A 16098-nucleotide genomic window follows, 5' to 3' on the forward strand; every position below is an offset into this window, starting at 1 on the left:
CCCACATTTCCTGACCTGCAGCCTCCCCCAGGGCAGCAGGATGAAGGGAGTCAGGAGCTAGTACAGGCTTGTCCCTCAGACTAGCACACGTGTTTCAGAAATAGTGTCACGCTGCTCTCAATGCGAGAGATTCTTCTGCTGTTGTTTCTGCTCCCACAAAAGTCTGGCAGCTCTTCTTCCCAGGCCCAGGAAAGCCCTTTCCTCCAAGGACAGGAGTAGAAGAGCAGACATCACCCCATCCCCACACCGTCTAACAGCCAGCCAGCCCCAGGGCAGGACGTGGGCAGGCTCCATGGCTGCAGCCTTCCTGCCTTTACCTCCAGCGCAGTGCTCACATGGCTACAGGCGCAGCCGTTTGATGTCCTCGCTGCGGAAGTCGATTCGGAGAGCCAGCACCTGCCGGACCTCGGCAGGAGTAAGGCGCCATGTGAGCGGGCCAGAGTTTGGGCCCCAGTAATCCAGGATCTCTGTCACCTAGAGAAAGAGGAGAGCTGCAGGAGACAACTCTGCATCAACTGCCCTCGCAGGTGAGTTCAGACTCTGGCTACAGTCATGGTGTCTCCTGTCCCTAAACCCTGCAGGCAAACACCCATCAGGCACAGGGCTAGTCTTCCAGCTTCTTCGTAGCCCATAGATGTGACAACGTCTGGGTAAGCCCAGTTAAATCCATGTGGAGTCCAGCTGGGGCTCCTGCAATACCACAGTAAAAGCAAAGCACAACTCACCCTTTCCAGATTGAGGATGGTGGCCATCTGGGACAGACGGGCAAACTTGTCGCGGATAGTCCAGGTGGTGACTGTGGTGAGGTAGGCTATGAGAGACCTCAGCTCCTTGTCAAACTGCAGGCCGCCAAGCTGTGGGGAGCGAGGAAGCTCTGGTAACTGCCAGCAGGCCCAGGGGTTGTGGCAAACACATGCACATTTAACACGTTATGGGGGGGCAGGCAGGAGGATGTCTCTGAGCACGAGGGCTCCACTTAAACCACTTATTGCAGGTTAAACTGGCTTATGTTTGGACCTACCTTAAAAGCCCCCTTATTGATGCAAGCTCTTCCCAGCCCCACCACCAAACGCACTTTCTCCCCGTGTGCACTAATGCAGGACCTCCCTGCGCCAGCCACCAGTGGTGGCAGAGCCTCTCCGAGGGCAGCGTTTGCCTCTGCCCTGCCCCATCCCTCGGTGGGTAACGAGGGTTTCATGGTGGAGGGTTTGCAGTCCAGCCAGGGGCTCTACGGGGTAGAGGACCGTGTTTTGCTTACCCTGCTGAAGGTGGATTTGAGCAGCACTTTTTCCAGTTCGATGGCTATAAGACTGGTCATGAGACCAGTGAGGGTATCATAAATCACTGGAGACAGTCCAGCCTGGAAGCAGAAACCCGTATCATTCTTGTCAGGAACCACTAAGCACAGGTCCACAAAACCCATGCCTATGAGAACTTTCAAATAAAGACCCGTCGCCTGCATGCTCAGCGAGTGGAAAGCACCGGCAAAAGCGATCCAGGTACGCTGGGGCTGCAAGCAGGCTTTAAAAATGGCAGGAGGAGGGAGTGATTGATCTCCAAGAGCCCTGCAAGGCACTGGAGGACGTCTCTGTCCTGAGCAAGGGAAGAGTTGGGAGACGCCATGTGGAGGCCTGGCAGGCTGCTATGTCCCTCTCTCTCACCTTGAACTCTGTCATCTGCTGTTCCAGATTGATGATGAACTGCTGGACCCAGGGATCATTAGCCTCATAGTCGCTGAACTCCTCCTGACATTGAAATACAAAAAGGGTTGTTTACGTGGCCTGCTGTGACAGCAGCAAACAGCCCAGGGGACAGGAAGGGAGGTCCCTCCTGGAGCAGCACTGCACCCCTTCCGTTTTCTCCTAACAAAATGCCCCTTTCCAGGCTGGGATGCAGATCAAGTTCTGGATATGTTGCTGTTGCTCTCTGCCGAGGAAACAGCAGAGAACTGAGGGGAATGAGACAGTGGTTGCTCCAACTGCACCGCTGAGCAAAGGATGGAGAGTGCGAAAGTATGGCTGGAAGCAGAGAATGCTGAGCCTTACCTCCTCGATGTTGTGGGAGACGGAGAGAAACAGGTTGATCCAGGGCTTCACCTGGGGTTTGATAGCTGTGCTATTCAGCTCATTGAGACCTTCCTGAGGGGGACAGGGAGAGTGACTGAGCACAGCTAACGTCCAGTGGCGCACAACCTCTACAGCCAGGCTGTCTCGATACTGCCTAGCCCCCTCACTGCAAGCTGGGAAACCAACCCACAGACTTGTGCAGGAAACTGAACCCAGAAGTCCCAGATCCCACACTCCTCCTGTGCTGGAGGGCTCTGAGGCCACCACAACGGCAAGAAAAGCTGCCGTTGTGCTGAATTGCAGCCTGGCCTGAGGGGCTCATGCTTCCCCAGCCCTGCCCGCACAGGTAAAGAGGTTTCCTAGCAGGAGGGAGGAGTTCAGTTCACATCCCACCAGGGTAGGAAAGGACGCAAGCACCAGCCTTTCCACTCAGCACCAGCCAGGAGGAGGCTGCGATTGGGCCCAACTGATGCCTCCCGCCTCCAGTGCAGCTTAGCTCAGTAGGAGTAGCAAAGCTGTAACCAGAGTTAGTTCCCTGAATTAATCATAACCCCAGCACACGCCATCTCCCCTGAGCAGCAGGTTGCCAGCAAAGGCTGTTCTGTCTGCTTCGATGCTAGAGAGCTCTCTGAAAGCCCTCTCCTGCCAACCACCCCCATTTGGCTAAACAAGATGGCAAGAAAGCTCACGCAGCATGGAACTATTCAGGTACTTGCCTGGCATTTGTTGAAAGTTTTTAACTAAAAGTTGGCATTTCTGAACAGGCCCTGCTGGCAAATTCAATGTGTATTACTCAGGCAGCGCAGGAACTTGCTGCTCAGCCTCGATTGCTTTTCAGCCAGTTTTAATACCGCACTAGTGCTAGAGTTTTACTCCTTACTGATGAGCTCTTTGTTTTTGATACTGACCACAAGCCTCAAGAGGGTTCACTGGCAATAAAAAAACTGGTCTGAAGGCATCTGGCTGCACTGAACTGCAAAGCCAAACAAAAAATGGTCTGGCCCCTCTGTGAAGTACAAAGCTGATGGCAAACCTGGTCAAAAATATTCTCTTTTGCTTGGTTTCTTTCCAAAGGAGGTGTAAGATCTTCCTGCTCTCCTCCCTGCCAGAGGCCACTGTGAAATTTTAGGGCAACAGACCCCCAGCATGCCACAGGAGACAGTGGATTTAGCCAGAGAGCCTTCTGCCCCAGGCCAGGGAGAATTTCCATTTCAGAAAGGAGAAACCTGAGAGAAGAGCAGCTGCTTCTCTACCAACAGCCTGTCTTCAGCATTACCTAGTGAGGCTCTGGACAACTTGACAACATGCTGCACCACCAGGGAGAATGGAGGAGATGGAAATGCTATTAATGTTTCTTCTCCTGAAAATGCTGAACTACGACTCTGTGCTGAGTGAAGACAAATGGAACAACATTCCTTCTGGCTCTGCAGCTGCTTCCAGTGCTTTTTACGCAGCCACCAGCTGGTGCAGCTGTGCAAATGGGCTGTATCTGTTTCCATGCCTCAAAGCTGACTGATTTGCTCCCTCCTGTACCCCTTCCCAGCACTCCTGGAGTCAGACATGACCCCAGGCCTTTGGCCAAAATGATTCCTGCCCAAGCTCTCCCTGCAGACACCAGCCAGCCAGTGCTGGGAGGCCAGCAGTAACTCAGCAAGACACTCACCTGCAGGAGGTCACGAAATTTGTTGGAGACAGCAGCCATGTCAGAGAGGCAGCTGTCAATCTTGGCCTGTGCTTGCTCACCCCCGAAGCCCTGGCTAAGCAGTTTGCTGCAGTCACTCTGCAGGGAAGAGATCCACAAGCGAGTTGCAAATTAATAACCTGGGAAATTTCTATCCCTTCATGCTGCTGAGATTTGGCTGCCCACCAGCAAGCTTGCAGGCTAGGACAGGCAGCAAACTCTTGCCCCTGAGAAAGCAGAGGCCGCTGGCTCCAGCTGGGGAGAGGACAGCAAGAAAGGAAGCCAGGGGGTATCTAGCCCAGCACCAGAGAACAACAACCTCTCAGTGACGCACATTTTATTCCCTTGACTCCAGGCCTTGTGCCACTTGGTCAAACTGGAGGAACTGGTACTTCCAACTAGATCAAGTTCCGCTACTGATGCATCAGCCGGAGATTGCTCTACCAGCTCAAAATTGCTTTCCTAAGGCTGGAGGGCAAAGACCTCAGGAATTTGGGCATAGCGAAGTCCAGCTGGTTTATTTGACCCCCCAAGGGAGGATATTACAAATTTGATTAAGGACAAAACCAGTAAAGAATCCAGACTGCACCTCCAAAGTCTTCTTTAGGGTCATGATGTTTTCGCTGCAGACTTCCACATTGTTTAAGGTCACCTGGAAAAAAAGAACAAAACAAACCCAAGTAGAATTCACTGGAATTTCCCAGCACCTCAGCCCCAAGTCCTTACGTTTTGTCCACATGGCTCACACTACAGGCTGAAATGCAAATATTTAAGGGGACAGAGGTGCTACTGTGTGATCAAATTGCTGCGTATTCACGGAGCTGCATGAAGCTGAACTACAGTAACGGAGCATGTGTGCTGAACCTGCAGCTAGTACGAAGTCAGAGTTAGTTTACTCCACTTTTTTTCCTCATTATTGTGTCCATGGTGTTGCAGCGAAGCCCCACTCGTGGGTGACTGTTGGAAGGCAGGGTATACCCCCAGATTTCTGTGATGGTGGCATGAAGAATAACAGATCAGGAGTGGCAGGAGGTGATGGTTTATACACTGCATCCAGAGAAGCAGGGGAGGCAGGAAGGCATTCATACCTAGGCAGGAGGAATCAGCACCCCTCATGACAGATGAGTGTCTGTTCTTCACCGAAGAGACTGTTCTCTATCTGCTGAAGTTGAACTAAATGTCAGCATAAGGCTTGGGTTTGTGCAGACAGGGAAATGAGGAAAGCTGACAGGTGAATGAGGAATTCCAGCAGGAGAACTGACATTTTGAGCACTTTCTGCATTTCTTGAAGCAAACCTGTAACCAAGAATTTAATGAAATGGAAGAGTTCAGGCCCTCCTGCCTCCTTTGTTGCCTTCTCTCCTTGTACAGTCGAAGTCCCAAGGAGCCTCTTCAGCACTGGGTGTTCACAGCAACTTAGAGAGGGAGACAAGTCAGGGTGAGCCAGCACCTCTCCAGCTCTCTCAGAGTCTCTGCCCACAGGTCTGCTCAAACAAGCGGGGCTGGCTGAGAGGAGAGAGCGGATCCAGAGTTGTTCTGCCAGTGAGATCTTTTCCACAATGCAAGGTCTATACAGCATCCCATCATGGGGAAGAATGTGTTATGCTGCAGAAGGCAAGAGCGACGGCCCTTCAAATGCTCTCCAAGGGGTCCCTAACGCTCACTGCCATGTTCTGGCCTGCTCAAGCACACAGCATTGCAGTGCTCCTGTTTGTTAGAAGAAGGCAACAGGAGGATCTTGCAGGATCTTGCAGCAGACAACCTTGGTCTAATGGAACCTCTACGATCTGATAAGCGAGAATGAAGGACTCCTGAGCTTGGGCCAGGAAACTTTTTCATCTAGAGGAAGGTGTGGATAAGACACTCTCCTACCACCTTTGTGCAGAGCCTGTGAAGAATAGGATTGATAGATGCTTCAAAAGAGCACAGACTCTTCCCCAGCCTGGAGGGAATCACCATCGCAGCAGCCTAAGAGGCAGTCACAGGATCATACTTGGATCAACAGGCTGGGTATGGAAGCCCTACAAATATGAGCTGAGGTTGAAGCATCTACCAAATATCCAAAGCCAAGCCACCCACCACACCTGAACAGGTTTTCAGGTTCTCTGAACATGTGATAGTCGCACCAATCCTGTTCCCAAGAGCTCCCTGTTGACTTCCCCCTCACCCCAATTCATTCTACACCAGAACAGTCACCAAACCCACCAGAAAGGACTGCTTGGCCTCGTCTGTGCTTTCAATGCCTTTGGTATCGAACTTGCCCTGCTGCAGGCTGCTGTGCATGATGTTCACCGCACTGGTCACCCCTCTCTGGAAGTCCTGGAAGGTTGTGGCTGGAAAGCCCTGCTTCAGCTTGTTGTACAGAACCTCCCTACGGGACAAGCAGAACATACCAGGGCTTAGAGCAAATACTGCAAGCCACAGCAGAGTTGTGCTCTGTGATGAGGGACAGCACTCTGGCTGAGCTGAGACCTGAACAAGGTAAGTGGAATATCACAGGGACAAAGGAGGGTTGGCAAATATCTCCTGACAGCATCTAAAGGACACAAGGCTCAAAGAAAACCACAACCACCCAGTTTCTGAGCTTTCCTCAAAATCCTACCTGCAGTTGTCTGCTGTCTGCAGTCACAGTTCCCCACTCCTGTGCTGGGACAAAAAACAGGAGCAGGACAATTTCTGCAGGCTCACCCCAAGTTCAAGTTACAACCTCACAGGCAACCCAGATAACAACTAGGGGTGACTGTGTACCATCAAGCAGGGTAGCACTCCAACACTATGTGGTGACTCAGTCTCATAAGGATTCTGGGCCACAAAGTTTCTTTTTCTCTCTTATGACTGTTTGTCCACCAGGTTACCACTACTGCGAGAAAAATATGCCCAGCTCCAGCTTCCCACATCACACCTGATGCTGCTTCCCACGAGCATCTTCCACAGAGATGACAAACCAGAGGTTCAAAGGCAGAGAACACAAGGAAGACCATTTGACAGCAAACACTGTTTGCAGAACGTGAGGTGGAAGCAAGTTACAATGAACCTGGTGTATTTTCATTACCTGAAGTCAGACTCCAGCTCGGTAGTGGAATGGTTGATCATGGCACAGAGACAGTCTATGCTGGAGCTAGACAGAGCACGCCCAATGCATTTCTTCACTATATAAAACACGTCATCCACCATGCTGGAGGTGTGCTGGCCCTTCTCATAGCTGTCCATGGCAACAGCCTGCAAAGAAAGCTGTCTCAGTGCCCTCAGCAGCAGTGGTGTGAGACCAAACTGCCAGCCTGCCCATTTCACCCTGAGCTGAAATGTACCATGTGAGTGGGCTGGCACCACTCATCCCAGTTTCGAGTAGCCCACAGACCTGGAAGATCTGGCTCTGGAAGATACCCAGCGGTATGTTTGGAGTCAAAGCTCAGAACCAACCACTTGCTTTTCAAAGTCAAAGGAAACAAAAGACCTTCCCAACAGCTGCAGACTTGCCACATATTCATCTCCCTCCCAGGGATGCTCAGCAGAGGACTGTGGAGCACAAGCAGAGGTCTCGGCGTCTGGCAGAGTGCACAGGCTATTGCAAGCAGCAGTCCGAGCCCTACCTTGTTGACGGTCTCCCTCATGAAGTATTCCTCCATGGTGATATAGTAGCCAATGAGCTCTTGCATGGTGCGGCTCAGCAGACAGTTGTTGAGGAGCTTGTCCAAGTATTTTTGATGCTCTACAGAACACAAAAGAGAACCATCAGCAGGCCTCCTTTTTAGTGCCAGAAAGCAGTTCTACCTAATCTCTTTGCTGCCTGTCTCAGTAGACACACACCTGCAAAGCCCAACCAGGAATAAATCACAGGCCTCAACTGTGGAGCTGATAATGCTAAGCTGACTTTTGCAGGTGACAGAAGTGACTTCCAGAGCTCTGTGGAGTACCAAAACCCTGAGCCTGTTATCCCTGTGGCCGCCAGCTTTAGGATCTGTGCCTACAGTGACCAAAGGGCCCACTCTCCCTTTGAGGAACTTGTTTATTGTGCTCTGCAGTCATTCCTAATGTTGGTTTCTCTGTTAGAGGGAACAGACAGTGCTGAAAACAGGTTTGGGGAGGCCAGGCTACACAATCCTCTTCCACAGAGCACTCCCCAAAGCATCTTTGCAGATCCTGTGTTACTCTGTTCTACCACTAACTCGGACATAGCTCCACTTCGGGCAGCTGCAAGGAGCAGAGAGCCTGTAAGTATGGATATTCATGGTGTTACCTTGCTTTACCTCCTCTGAGGCCATCGAGTCTCCCACCTCAAAATCAGATGTTATTCGTCTCTTGATGAACCTCAAGTAGAGCTCACTGCGGGCGTTCATCAGGGTGACTTCTGTTAAAATAGGGTCAAGTTCCCTGGAAGGGACATAGCAAGAATCAAGGTAGCAAGACTACAAAAGTAGAGGCACTAATTTAATTCAGTTAAGTAGTGTGTTGTCTGTTCTTTTACTATGAGATCAACATTGTCCCTTTCCATCTGTGCCGTTGAGTGGCAAAGCTCAGCAGAATAACTGGTAAGTGCAAAGAATGCACATACAATCAAAACATCCTGAAAGAATCATTACAGAGAAGCTTCTTTCTTCCTCATGGATGTGAGAACAACCACATTAAAATCACAGCAGTAAGCACTGGAAGACTCTAAGCAACCTGACACAGCTTCAGAATTAGCCCTGTTTTGAGTGGGAGCTTGGATTACAGACTTTTGGCAGTTCTTTCCTACCTCAATGTTGCTACGATTCTGTGAGCCCTACATGGCCAATGTTAGAAATGCCTGGTCCCTGTCATCTCTATATACGTGCTCTTGTGCACAGATTCATGTGTTTCTCTGAAAATGATGAAGAATCACTTTAAGCTCAACAGCTCAGGAAACATGAGACCAAAAAAGCATGTAACAATGAAGAACATAGTGTAAAGATCAGAGATGACTATGGGGGAAAAAAAAAAAAAAAATTCTGTCACATCAGCAGCTTTTTCATCAGTGTGTACAAAAGAACTTTACAAATCCTGCTCAAAGCCTCACAACACACAAGTGGGACAAGGAACAATTATCTTTATTTTATGGATGAAAAAGCAAAAGCTCAGAAAACCTGGGATGCATGCACAGTTATTCAGAGCAAATAGTAAGTAGATCTCTATATTACCACTGAAATAATTAGTCATGCAGGCTAACAGACAGATCTCACTTGAGGAACATAAGTTTTCTTTCAAGGCATGTTTAGAAACCACACAATGCCAGAAGGGCTGGCTGCACTTTCAGTGGCTATGCAAATACTTAAGATAAAAAGAAAAGGAGGGAGATGGAAAGCACATCGGTTCATTAGCAAGAAACTGATGTTAGGGAGTCACTGCAGCAGCCGTACAGATTAAATAGGACCCAAAGATTTATTCCTGATTCTGTCACAAATTATGTGCCCAGGGAGCTGCTCCATTTGGTGGGCTCCGAGAAGCATACTCTGACCATCAAAAGGTAGTGGGCATAGGCAATTAAAGTCTCAGTCCTTCATGTGCAGTGATATCGCCAGCCTCCCAGCAATGTTCAGGGCCAAGGCTTAAAAGTAACGAGTAAGCAAAATAAAGCACCACCACAGAAGCTGCCTTTCTAAAAGGGCAGCGAAGGGCACCTAACAATTGAATTTTATGCTTTAGTAGTCACAAAGCCTCTGGAAGACCGGGAGAGTCATCTAAATGCTAAGTAGCGTTAATAACAGATCAAGAGTGGAAGGTTAGAGAGCAAAAAGAGGTTTTCTTTGTACCTTGGTTCAATCTTCTCTGCAGAAGAACTTCTCATCATGCTATTCTGAACTTGCTGGAACTGCAATCACAAAAAAAAGGGAGAGTCATCAAAATCTTTGCTGATGACTTGGAGTTAACCGCCACTTCTCATGCTGTAGCCTAAGAAGGTGCTTACTCGGGGAGGGGGTGATAGGAATGCTTTGCAGGAAGCACTGCCAGAGAAGGGAACTGCATCTGTTTTCACCTCTTCCTCTGAGACAGAGCTCAGCCTGCCAGGAAGGGCGGTGGGATGGGAACTCCAACAGAGGCACCGAGGTATGTGACCATGAGACACTTACAGCAGCCCCGCATCTAATAGACAGAAGCAGGAAAAGGGCCGGGAAGATGTACTGAAAGTGCCCTACAGACCTGCAGAGCAAAGAATCCTGTGCCCAGGATCCATTTACCATGCTCCCAATGAATCCTTCTCCGCAACAGAAGGGAGAGCTACAGGCTGGACCCCTTCAGCCATCAATGCAAACACGGAGCAAAGCAAGGTTTCTCTCAATATATGAGGTCAAATTTTGCCACCTCTACGGCAGCGGAACCCCACCGAGCTGGACGGAGGCCGCAGTTGGCTGCGTCAGGCAGCCCCACACCCCTCTTACCTGCCTGTGATAGTCCCTCTCTTTGATGAACTTGTCCACCACTTTCTCCACCTGCCGGTCACACTCCACTTGCAGGTGCTTGATGAGTGTGTACAGCCTCCCTGGCCCATAGTAGGTCTCCACAATGGGTTGGTGGGTCTCCACAATCCGAGCAATCCCTGCAGGGAGAGGGGAAGCACGAGAGAGAGAGACTCAACAGGAGTTCCCATCCACTCTGGACCCAAAGCAGAGCCATTCAGGTCTGCAGACAGGACCTAACAAGGGATTATTCATCCCCCGGATAAACAGTTCAGACTGCCCAGCCACCCTCTAGTGCCTCACTGGAGGCCTGTCATCACCACCCTTTGTTCCATGGCATCTTCTCCCTGCATATGACACATTCCATCCTCTCTGCTGTTTATTGCAAGGCTGCAGGGCAAATCTCCTAGAGTAGCAGCTATCCCTCTTCCTAAAGAGAACTCCTGCCATGCCATGTTAGCTGCCCTCCTGCCCAGCAAGACACAAGGTATGAAGCTTCCACAAGAGAAAGCCGCACAAGCTAAACGTGGCAGGGGACACAACTGCCATCCAAATCCAGTCTCAGCTTTCAGCACCTACCAGGTTACAGGAGAAGAGCAGTGCTAAGAAAATGAGCCTAGGGAAAGCTCTGCTCTTATCTGTCACACAGATGCCCAAGACAGCAAGCATTAATGAAGACAGGACCTCCCTGGAGACAAAGCTCATCTCCAAGGGCATTATCTCTCCCAGATTGCTTTCTTCTCACAAACTCTCTACTCAGAGTTAGCAATGCTCCCCCTCTTTTGACACTACTGCTAAGAAAGCCTTGGCGGCTCTAAGGACCAGCAATAGCAGCAAGGGTGCCAGGCTGGGAGAGTGACTTGGCAGTGGTGCAGCCTGGAATTATAGCAGGCTTAATAGGGAAGGCAGTTAATCACCATGGGATCTCAGTTACTGTCTTTGGTGACATTCCCACAGAGCATTCATATTCCCTTCTCTCCCTTCCCTCTCTGTTTTCAGGCTCCCAGGGTCCTCCTTGAAGAGCCAGGCCTGGAGGCATCAACAGCTGCTCAGTCTTAAGGGATCCGATTTGTTTGTCTGGTGAGCTGCATGTCTGAAGAACCCTTCAGGGAATGCCCATTTGTTTTAAGGATGCAGGGAACAGGAAGAGTCTCATTCCCGGAGGAAGCAAACAAATCCTTTGCAAATCCACTTTGTGCCTGCACAAGCTGTACATCGGAAAGCTTGCTTATTGTAATGCCCTCTCCTGACTGGGGAAAAAAATCTATTAGTTGTGTCTCTGTCCCTCTAGTGTGACACTACCATAGCTTAAAGGGGAAGGAGGCATTTTGTGCTCTCCTGAAGCTAGGATTAAAAGCATTTAAATTGATGGGCAATCTCATCACGGCTTATTTTCAATCAATCAGCAAAGAGGAGAGGAAGAAGAGTTACCTTCAAAGAGGAGTGTCAGGGTGTCCGCAAAGATGACAGCAGCTCGACGGTCACTCATGTCTGTCCCCATCACCAGCTGCAGGTTCTCCTCTGCTTTGTTGGCCACCTGCATGACAACAGGACCAGTCAGACCCTCAAGGATACTCTTCATCCCATAAGGTAGACCTCTGTCCCCTGGCCTACAGAGCCCTTGGCTTTTGCTGGCCTTCCCATTGCATGAGCTATTACTGCTGTTCCTCCTCTGAACAGGGATCCTTTCCTCTCTTGTGGAAAACTCAAGGAGAGGCAGAAACTTGCTCTCCTCTTTCCAGGCTCCCTTGTATGAGCTTTAAGCAAGCACAAAGAGGAAGACACAGAAGGAGAAGCCAGCCAGCCTGTGGGATCTGTATTCAGACACCAGAAAGCCCATCCCAGGACGTAAAATGCCGGGAGAGAGATGAGCTAAGGCCAGTGCTCGTTTCTAAGATTAACAAGCCAGAGCCAAGGTCTCCTTCAACAATACCCGTTGACAGAGACTGGGTTTTCCTTTCCCCTGGGAGACCAGACAGGTCACAGTGTGTTTCACAGAACTTGTTACCTGCTTGCAGAGGTACTCTGAGAACTTGCTCAGCCCCTCTTCATGTAAGCCTAGCAGAGGAAAGATCTTGAAGAACCGTTCCACCTGGGGCAGGTCTCCCTGCTTCATAGCTGTGTCGAATTTCTCTGTGACAATTGTCTTCAGGTGCTGCTCTGCTTCTTGCAGGAGCTTCAGGTTGGCATCAATTATGCCCCCTGATCAAAAGGTCAGAGAAGAAAGGGAAAAGTGACAGCACAATGTTAGTACCGATCAAGGACTACTTTTTTTTCCCCCAGCAGAGAGACCAACACCGTGCAGCCTGGAGCCCTAAGGTGAGAAAGCAGAAGACACACTGGAATTCCCCTACAGGCAAAGAAAGATGGGTACGTGTGTGATGTACACACAGCTAATGTCCTGGTCTCACATGGAGGATACAAACACATCACTAGGACGTTTCTTTTAGGGATCAGGCAATTGTCTCCTTCATTTCCAGTTGCTCTGCTTGGTAGCAGACCATAACACTGCAACAGTTCTCCCTGAAAGACCCTTCTCCCGCACTTCTTTTGTCCTGCATATTTTGTCCTTCACCTAGTCAGCACCTGAAATGCTATTAAAGCCATGTGTAGGAACTCTCCTTTCAGTTAATGATAATTTGAACCTAATTACACTTCAAAAACGTTCATCTCTATGTTACTCTATAACATCCTAAGATCTTTGGCTAGCATTAGATCTTCTGCTTTGTCTATTGAGCTGAGGCTGTCTGCCATGGGAAATCATGCAGCCTCTAGTTATCTACTGGAAAGGTGACTTACCAGCTTCTCCTCATGAACAGTACTTACCTTCCTTGCCCTGACGACTGAGCTCAATCACTGATTTGTCCAGAGACAGATAGCGATGGATATGAGCTGCTGCTTGTTCATAATCTTCATTTCGCAGGGCTGTTTGAACTCCATCCATGCAGAACTTCAGGTCAAGGATGTCATCAGCTCTCTGAATGGCCTGGTAGAGTCGATTCTGCAAGAAAGGCAACCGATAGGGTTCCTGCTGTGGCTGGACCAGGGAAAGAGAATTATGAGGAGAAGACAGCACAGGTGGAAGAAGGAAGAAACAGACCAAAGCGATACTTCTCTACACGATAAATAACTACATAAGCATAAACCCCAAAGTACTTAAAAAATCGTAAGACCAATGACTCCAAAAGATGAACAGCGTTTATCTGTCAAAACTCAGATGCCATATTCCACTTTAAGAAACAGCGGAGACCAGAGACACAACCACATGTCATCTGTTTTGATTTAAGCAGTAGTGCTGGGACTTGACACCTCTTAGCCTTCCTGCGTACAAAGAATAAGACAGCCCAGACTCCTGACCACCCTTGGATGACAATGACCACCTCCACTGTCCTCAGCGCTGCAACAGTTGACAAAAGAGTGCTAACGAAGACTAACTTCAGTTTATTCACCATCTTCTGCCAGCAGCTGCGTGGACAGAAGGGGATGCTGGAGAACCAGCTGCTATATGGAAAATCATATGCATTATTTACTCTTGTACCTTGCAATATCCAGGAGCCCAGCAAGATACCATTACCTAACAATGCCAGAAAATGCTACAACAAAGAATGAAGCAGTTTCCAGCCCACTTGCCCACTGAAGAGCACATTTCTCTCTTGTGCTGTGAGCACACAAGCAGACAGAATATGGCTTGGCAGTGACAAGTCCCAAATGCTCCTTCGGTCCAGTTACCTTGGCAAGGTCAAGCTGGCGGACTTTACTGCTGACATTCTCGGCCAGGTTACAGGTGAAGGTGATCATTCCCGCCAACTGCTGGGCATCCCCCTCGATAAGCTGCAAATTAGGGCTGGAAACACAAGCAAATTGAACATAAGATGCAAATATTAAGTAGTTGGATGGTCTGCAACAGCAAGATGCTTCTTTCTCCAAACCCAATTACTCCCGTCAGCAACAGCTTCTCTCATTTCATGCCTCTCCTATGGGAGGGAAGCACTAGAATCAAACAGACTGCTTTGGAAGAGGCTGCACAGACCATCTCACCACCAGACAGGGCATGAACAAGCCGTGGAGGCTTTACAATATTCTCCACTTCTGAAGTGGAAGATGAACTCTGTGAAGTTGTGCTCCAAGCTTCTAGATATGAGGCCACTTACGGTGACTTTCCAGACTGCCGGCACAACCTCACCGTGAAGGGGCAGTAATATTTGTCCACACCTATAAACAACCTAACACAAGACCTTGATGCTGAAAACTGACAATGTTTGGGGTGAAACCTTCAAAGAACTGCTCAGCCTACGCCAAAATGAGTCAGTCACTGTGAGGGCACAGCAGTTCCCTCTGTTAGTGCTGCTGAGAAGAGCCTACGGATGAAGATCCAACTACAGTTCCCTACCGAAAACTGATTTAAAGCCTGACATTTTTCTAAGAATGAATGTGCTTCCCTCACAACACTGAAGCGAATTTTCACATCATGAAGTAAGCAGGGATGTACAGAACAGTGCGCAGAAGCAGAAGGAAAGGGAGAGGGTGGGGATCACTAACCCCATGCGATGTAGTGCAACCATCTTGTTCTCTATAGAGCTTTGCTGTTCCAGGAGGGCATCCAGCTCTTCCTGTACGACTTTCTGAAAGAAAAGGACAAAGGAAGTCTCGTGTGCCTTCTTCAGCTCTTCTCCAGGCCAGCAACTTATCACAGACCCAACATCCAGGTCAAGGACATGCAGCTAGCAAGGCATTAGTGCTTCCAAGAGCTCATTCGACAATTAATCTTTCCTAATCTCTCATTTTAATCCTGCAAATATTTATATTGGTGCCAGTTCAAAGCATCAGTTACACAAACCTCATCACACAACTTCTAAATCAGAAAACCCACGAGCTTCCCCCTCGGACGAGCTTTCAACACACGAGGCCCTGGATCTGCAGGCTACCCACGATTCGAGGACAACAGTTCCGCGGGGAACCGTTGCCCCACCGGGCCCGAGGGACGGCTGAGCCCGTGTTTAGTATCTCTGGAAAAGAAGCGGAAGACCATGGGAGCCGTGACAGCGAAGCACCCGCTCTCACTGTCACCACAGCGGCGGGCCGAAGGGGGCTGGAGCAGCGAACGCCTCCGGTTCTACGTCCCGGACCGCCTCCGCCCGCCCCGCCGTAGCCGATCGCCGCCAGGGGCCCTGGGGCCTCACGGGCTCGCCCGCCCCCTACGCACCTCCTCCTCACACAGCCGGCTGTAGGCGGCCTCCAGGTCGGCCAGGTCGGTGAGCGACTGAATCCGCTCCATAGAGAGGGCGGAGGCGGCCGAGCCACCGCCCTCCCGGCCCGATGCCGTGGCCGCCGCCATCTTGGGGTGCCCCTAACGCCGTCGATAGCGCCGTGAGGCCCCTCGGAGCTGTGCCGGGCGGTGCCTGAACCGCCCGGCTGCGCCTGGCAGCGCGGGATGCTCACGCTCCCCCGGCGCTCTGCGCTAGAAGACTGGTGAGGGTTGTTTTCCGGAGGCTCTTGATACGAGGACCGGCGGCCATCGGCCCCTGATCATTCAGGCACCGCTTCCGGCAGCCTCTCCCGCCACACGACGCGCGCGCGCCGGGCCTCCCGGAAAGCCCCTGCGAGGAGACGCGGGACGGCAGGGCGCAGGCGCGGTGCTGATGGCGGAGCGGGTTGGGGGCGCGCCCGCCTAGGCAGTAGTAGCATCCGCCGCCATCCGCCTCCGTCTGCACGGTAAGGGCGGTCCCGCCGCGCCGCGCCCGCCCAGTGGCGGCCTCTCGGCTGGGCGGACGTGGTATGGGCCGCCATTTTCGCGGGGGGAGCGATCGTAGGCCCGAGAACCGTGGGCCTTTCGGGGCCTGTCCTGTGGGAGGCGGCCGGGTCGGGTGTCGATCCGTGGCCAGCTCGCGGCCCTGCACCCCGGAGGGCGTGGGGAGCCCGCCCCGGGGCGCGGGGCGCT

At 50.8% G+C, this 16098-nt stretch overlaps 1 protein-coding gene across 2 annotated transcripts; it reads right to left on the reverse strand.

The window, feature by feature from the left end:
• Positions 1 to 339: 339 nt before the first annotated feature.
• On the reverse strand, positions 340 to 15495 carry COG4 (component of oligomeric golgi complex 4; the record flags this gene model as incomplete). 2 transcript variants are annotated; one of them, XM_082005748.1, is made up of 19 exons in its annotated part: positions 340 to 474; positions 726 to 854; positions 1259 to 1360; positions 1662 to 1745; positions 2046 to 2138; positions 3730 to 3846; positions 4337 to 4399; positions 5953 to 6118; positions 6800 to 6966; positions 7338 to 7456; positions 7985 to 8118; positions 9516 to 9574; positions 10143 to 10300; positions 11592 to 11697; positions 12169 to 12362; positions 12987 to 13161; positions 13890 to 14004; positions 14700 to 14782; positions 15364 to 15495. In XM_082005748.1, 19 exons carry the CDS (start codon positions 15493 to 15495, stop codon positions 340 to 342), a joined length of 2331 nt encoding a protein of 776 aa, XP_081861874.1. The 2 variants fall into 2 exon arrangements, with proteins under 2 accessions (XP_081861874.1, XP_081861875.1); XM_082005749.1 differs by lacking the exon at positions 4337 to 4399 and having other exon boundaries at positions 15364 to 15414.
• Positions 15496 to 16098: the final 603 nt, after the last annotated feature.

The sequence above is a fragment of the Phaethon aethereus genome, assembly GCF_964289735.1.
Source record: "Phaethon aethereus genome assembly, chromosome: 13".
Lineage (NCBI taxonomy): Eukaryota > Metazoa > Chordata > Aves > Phaethontiformes > Phaethontidae > Phaethon > Phaethon aethereus.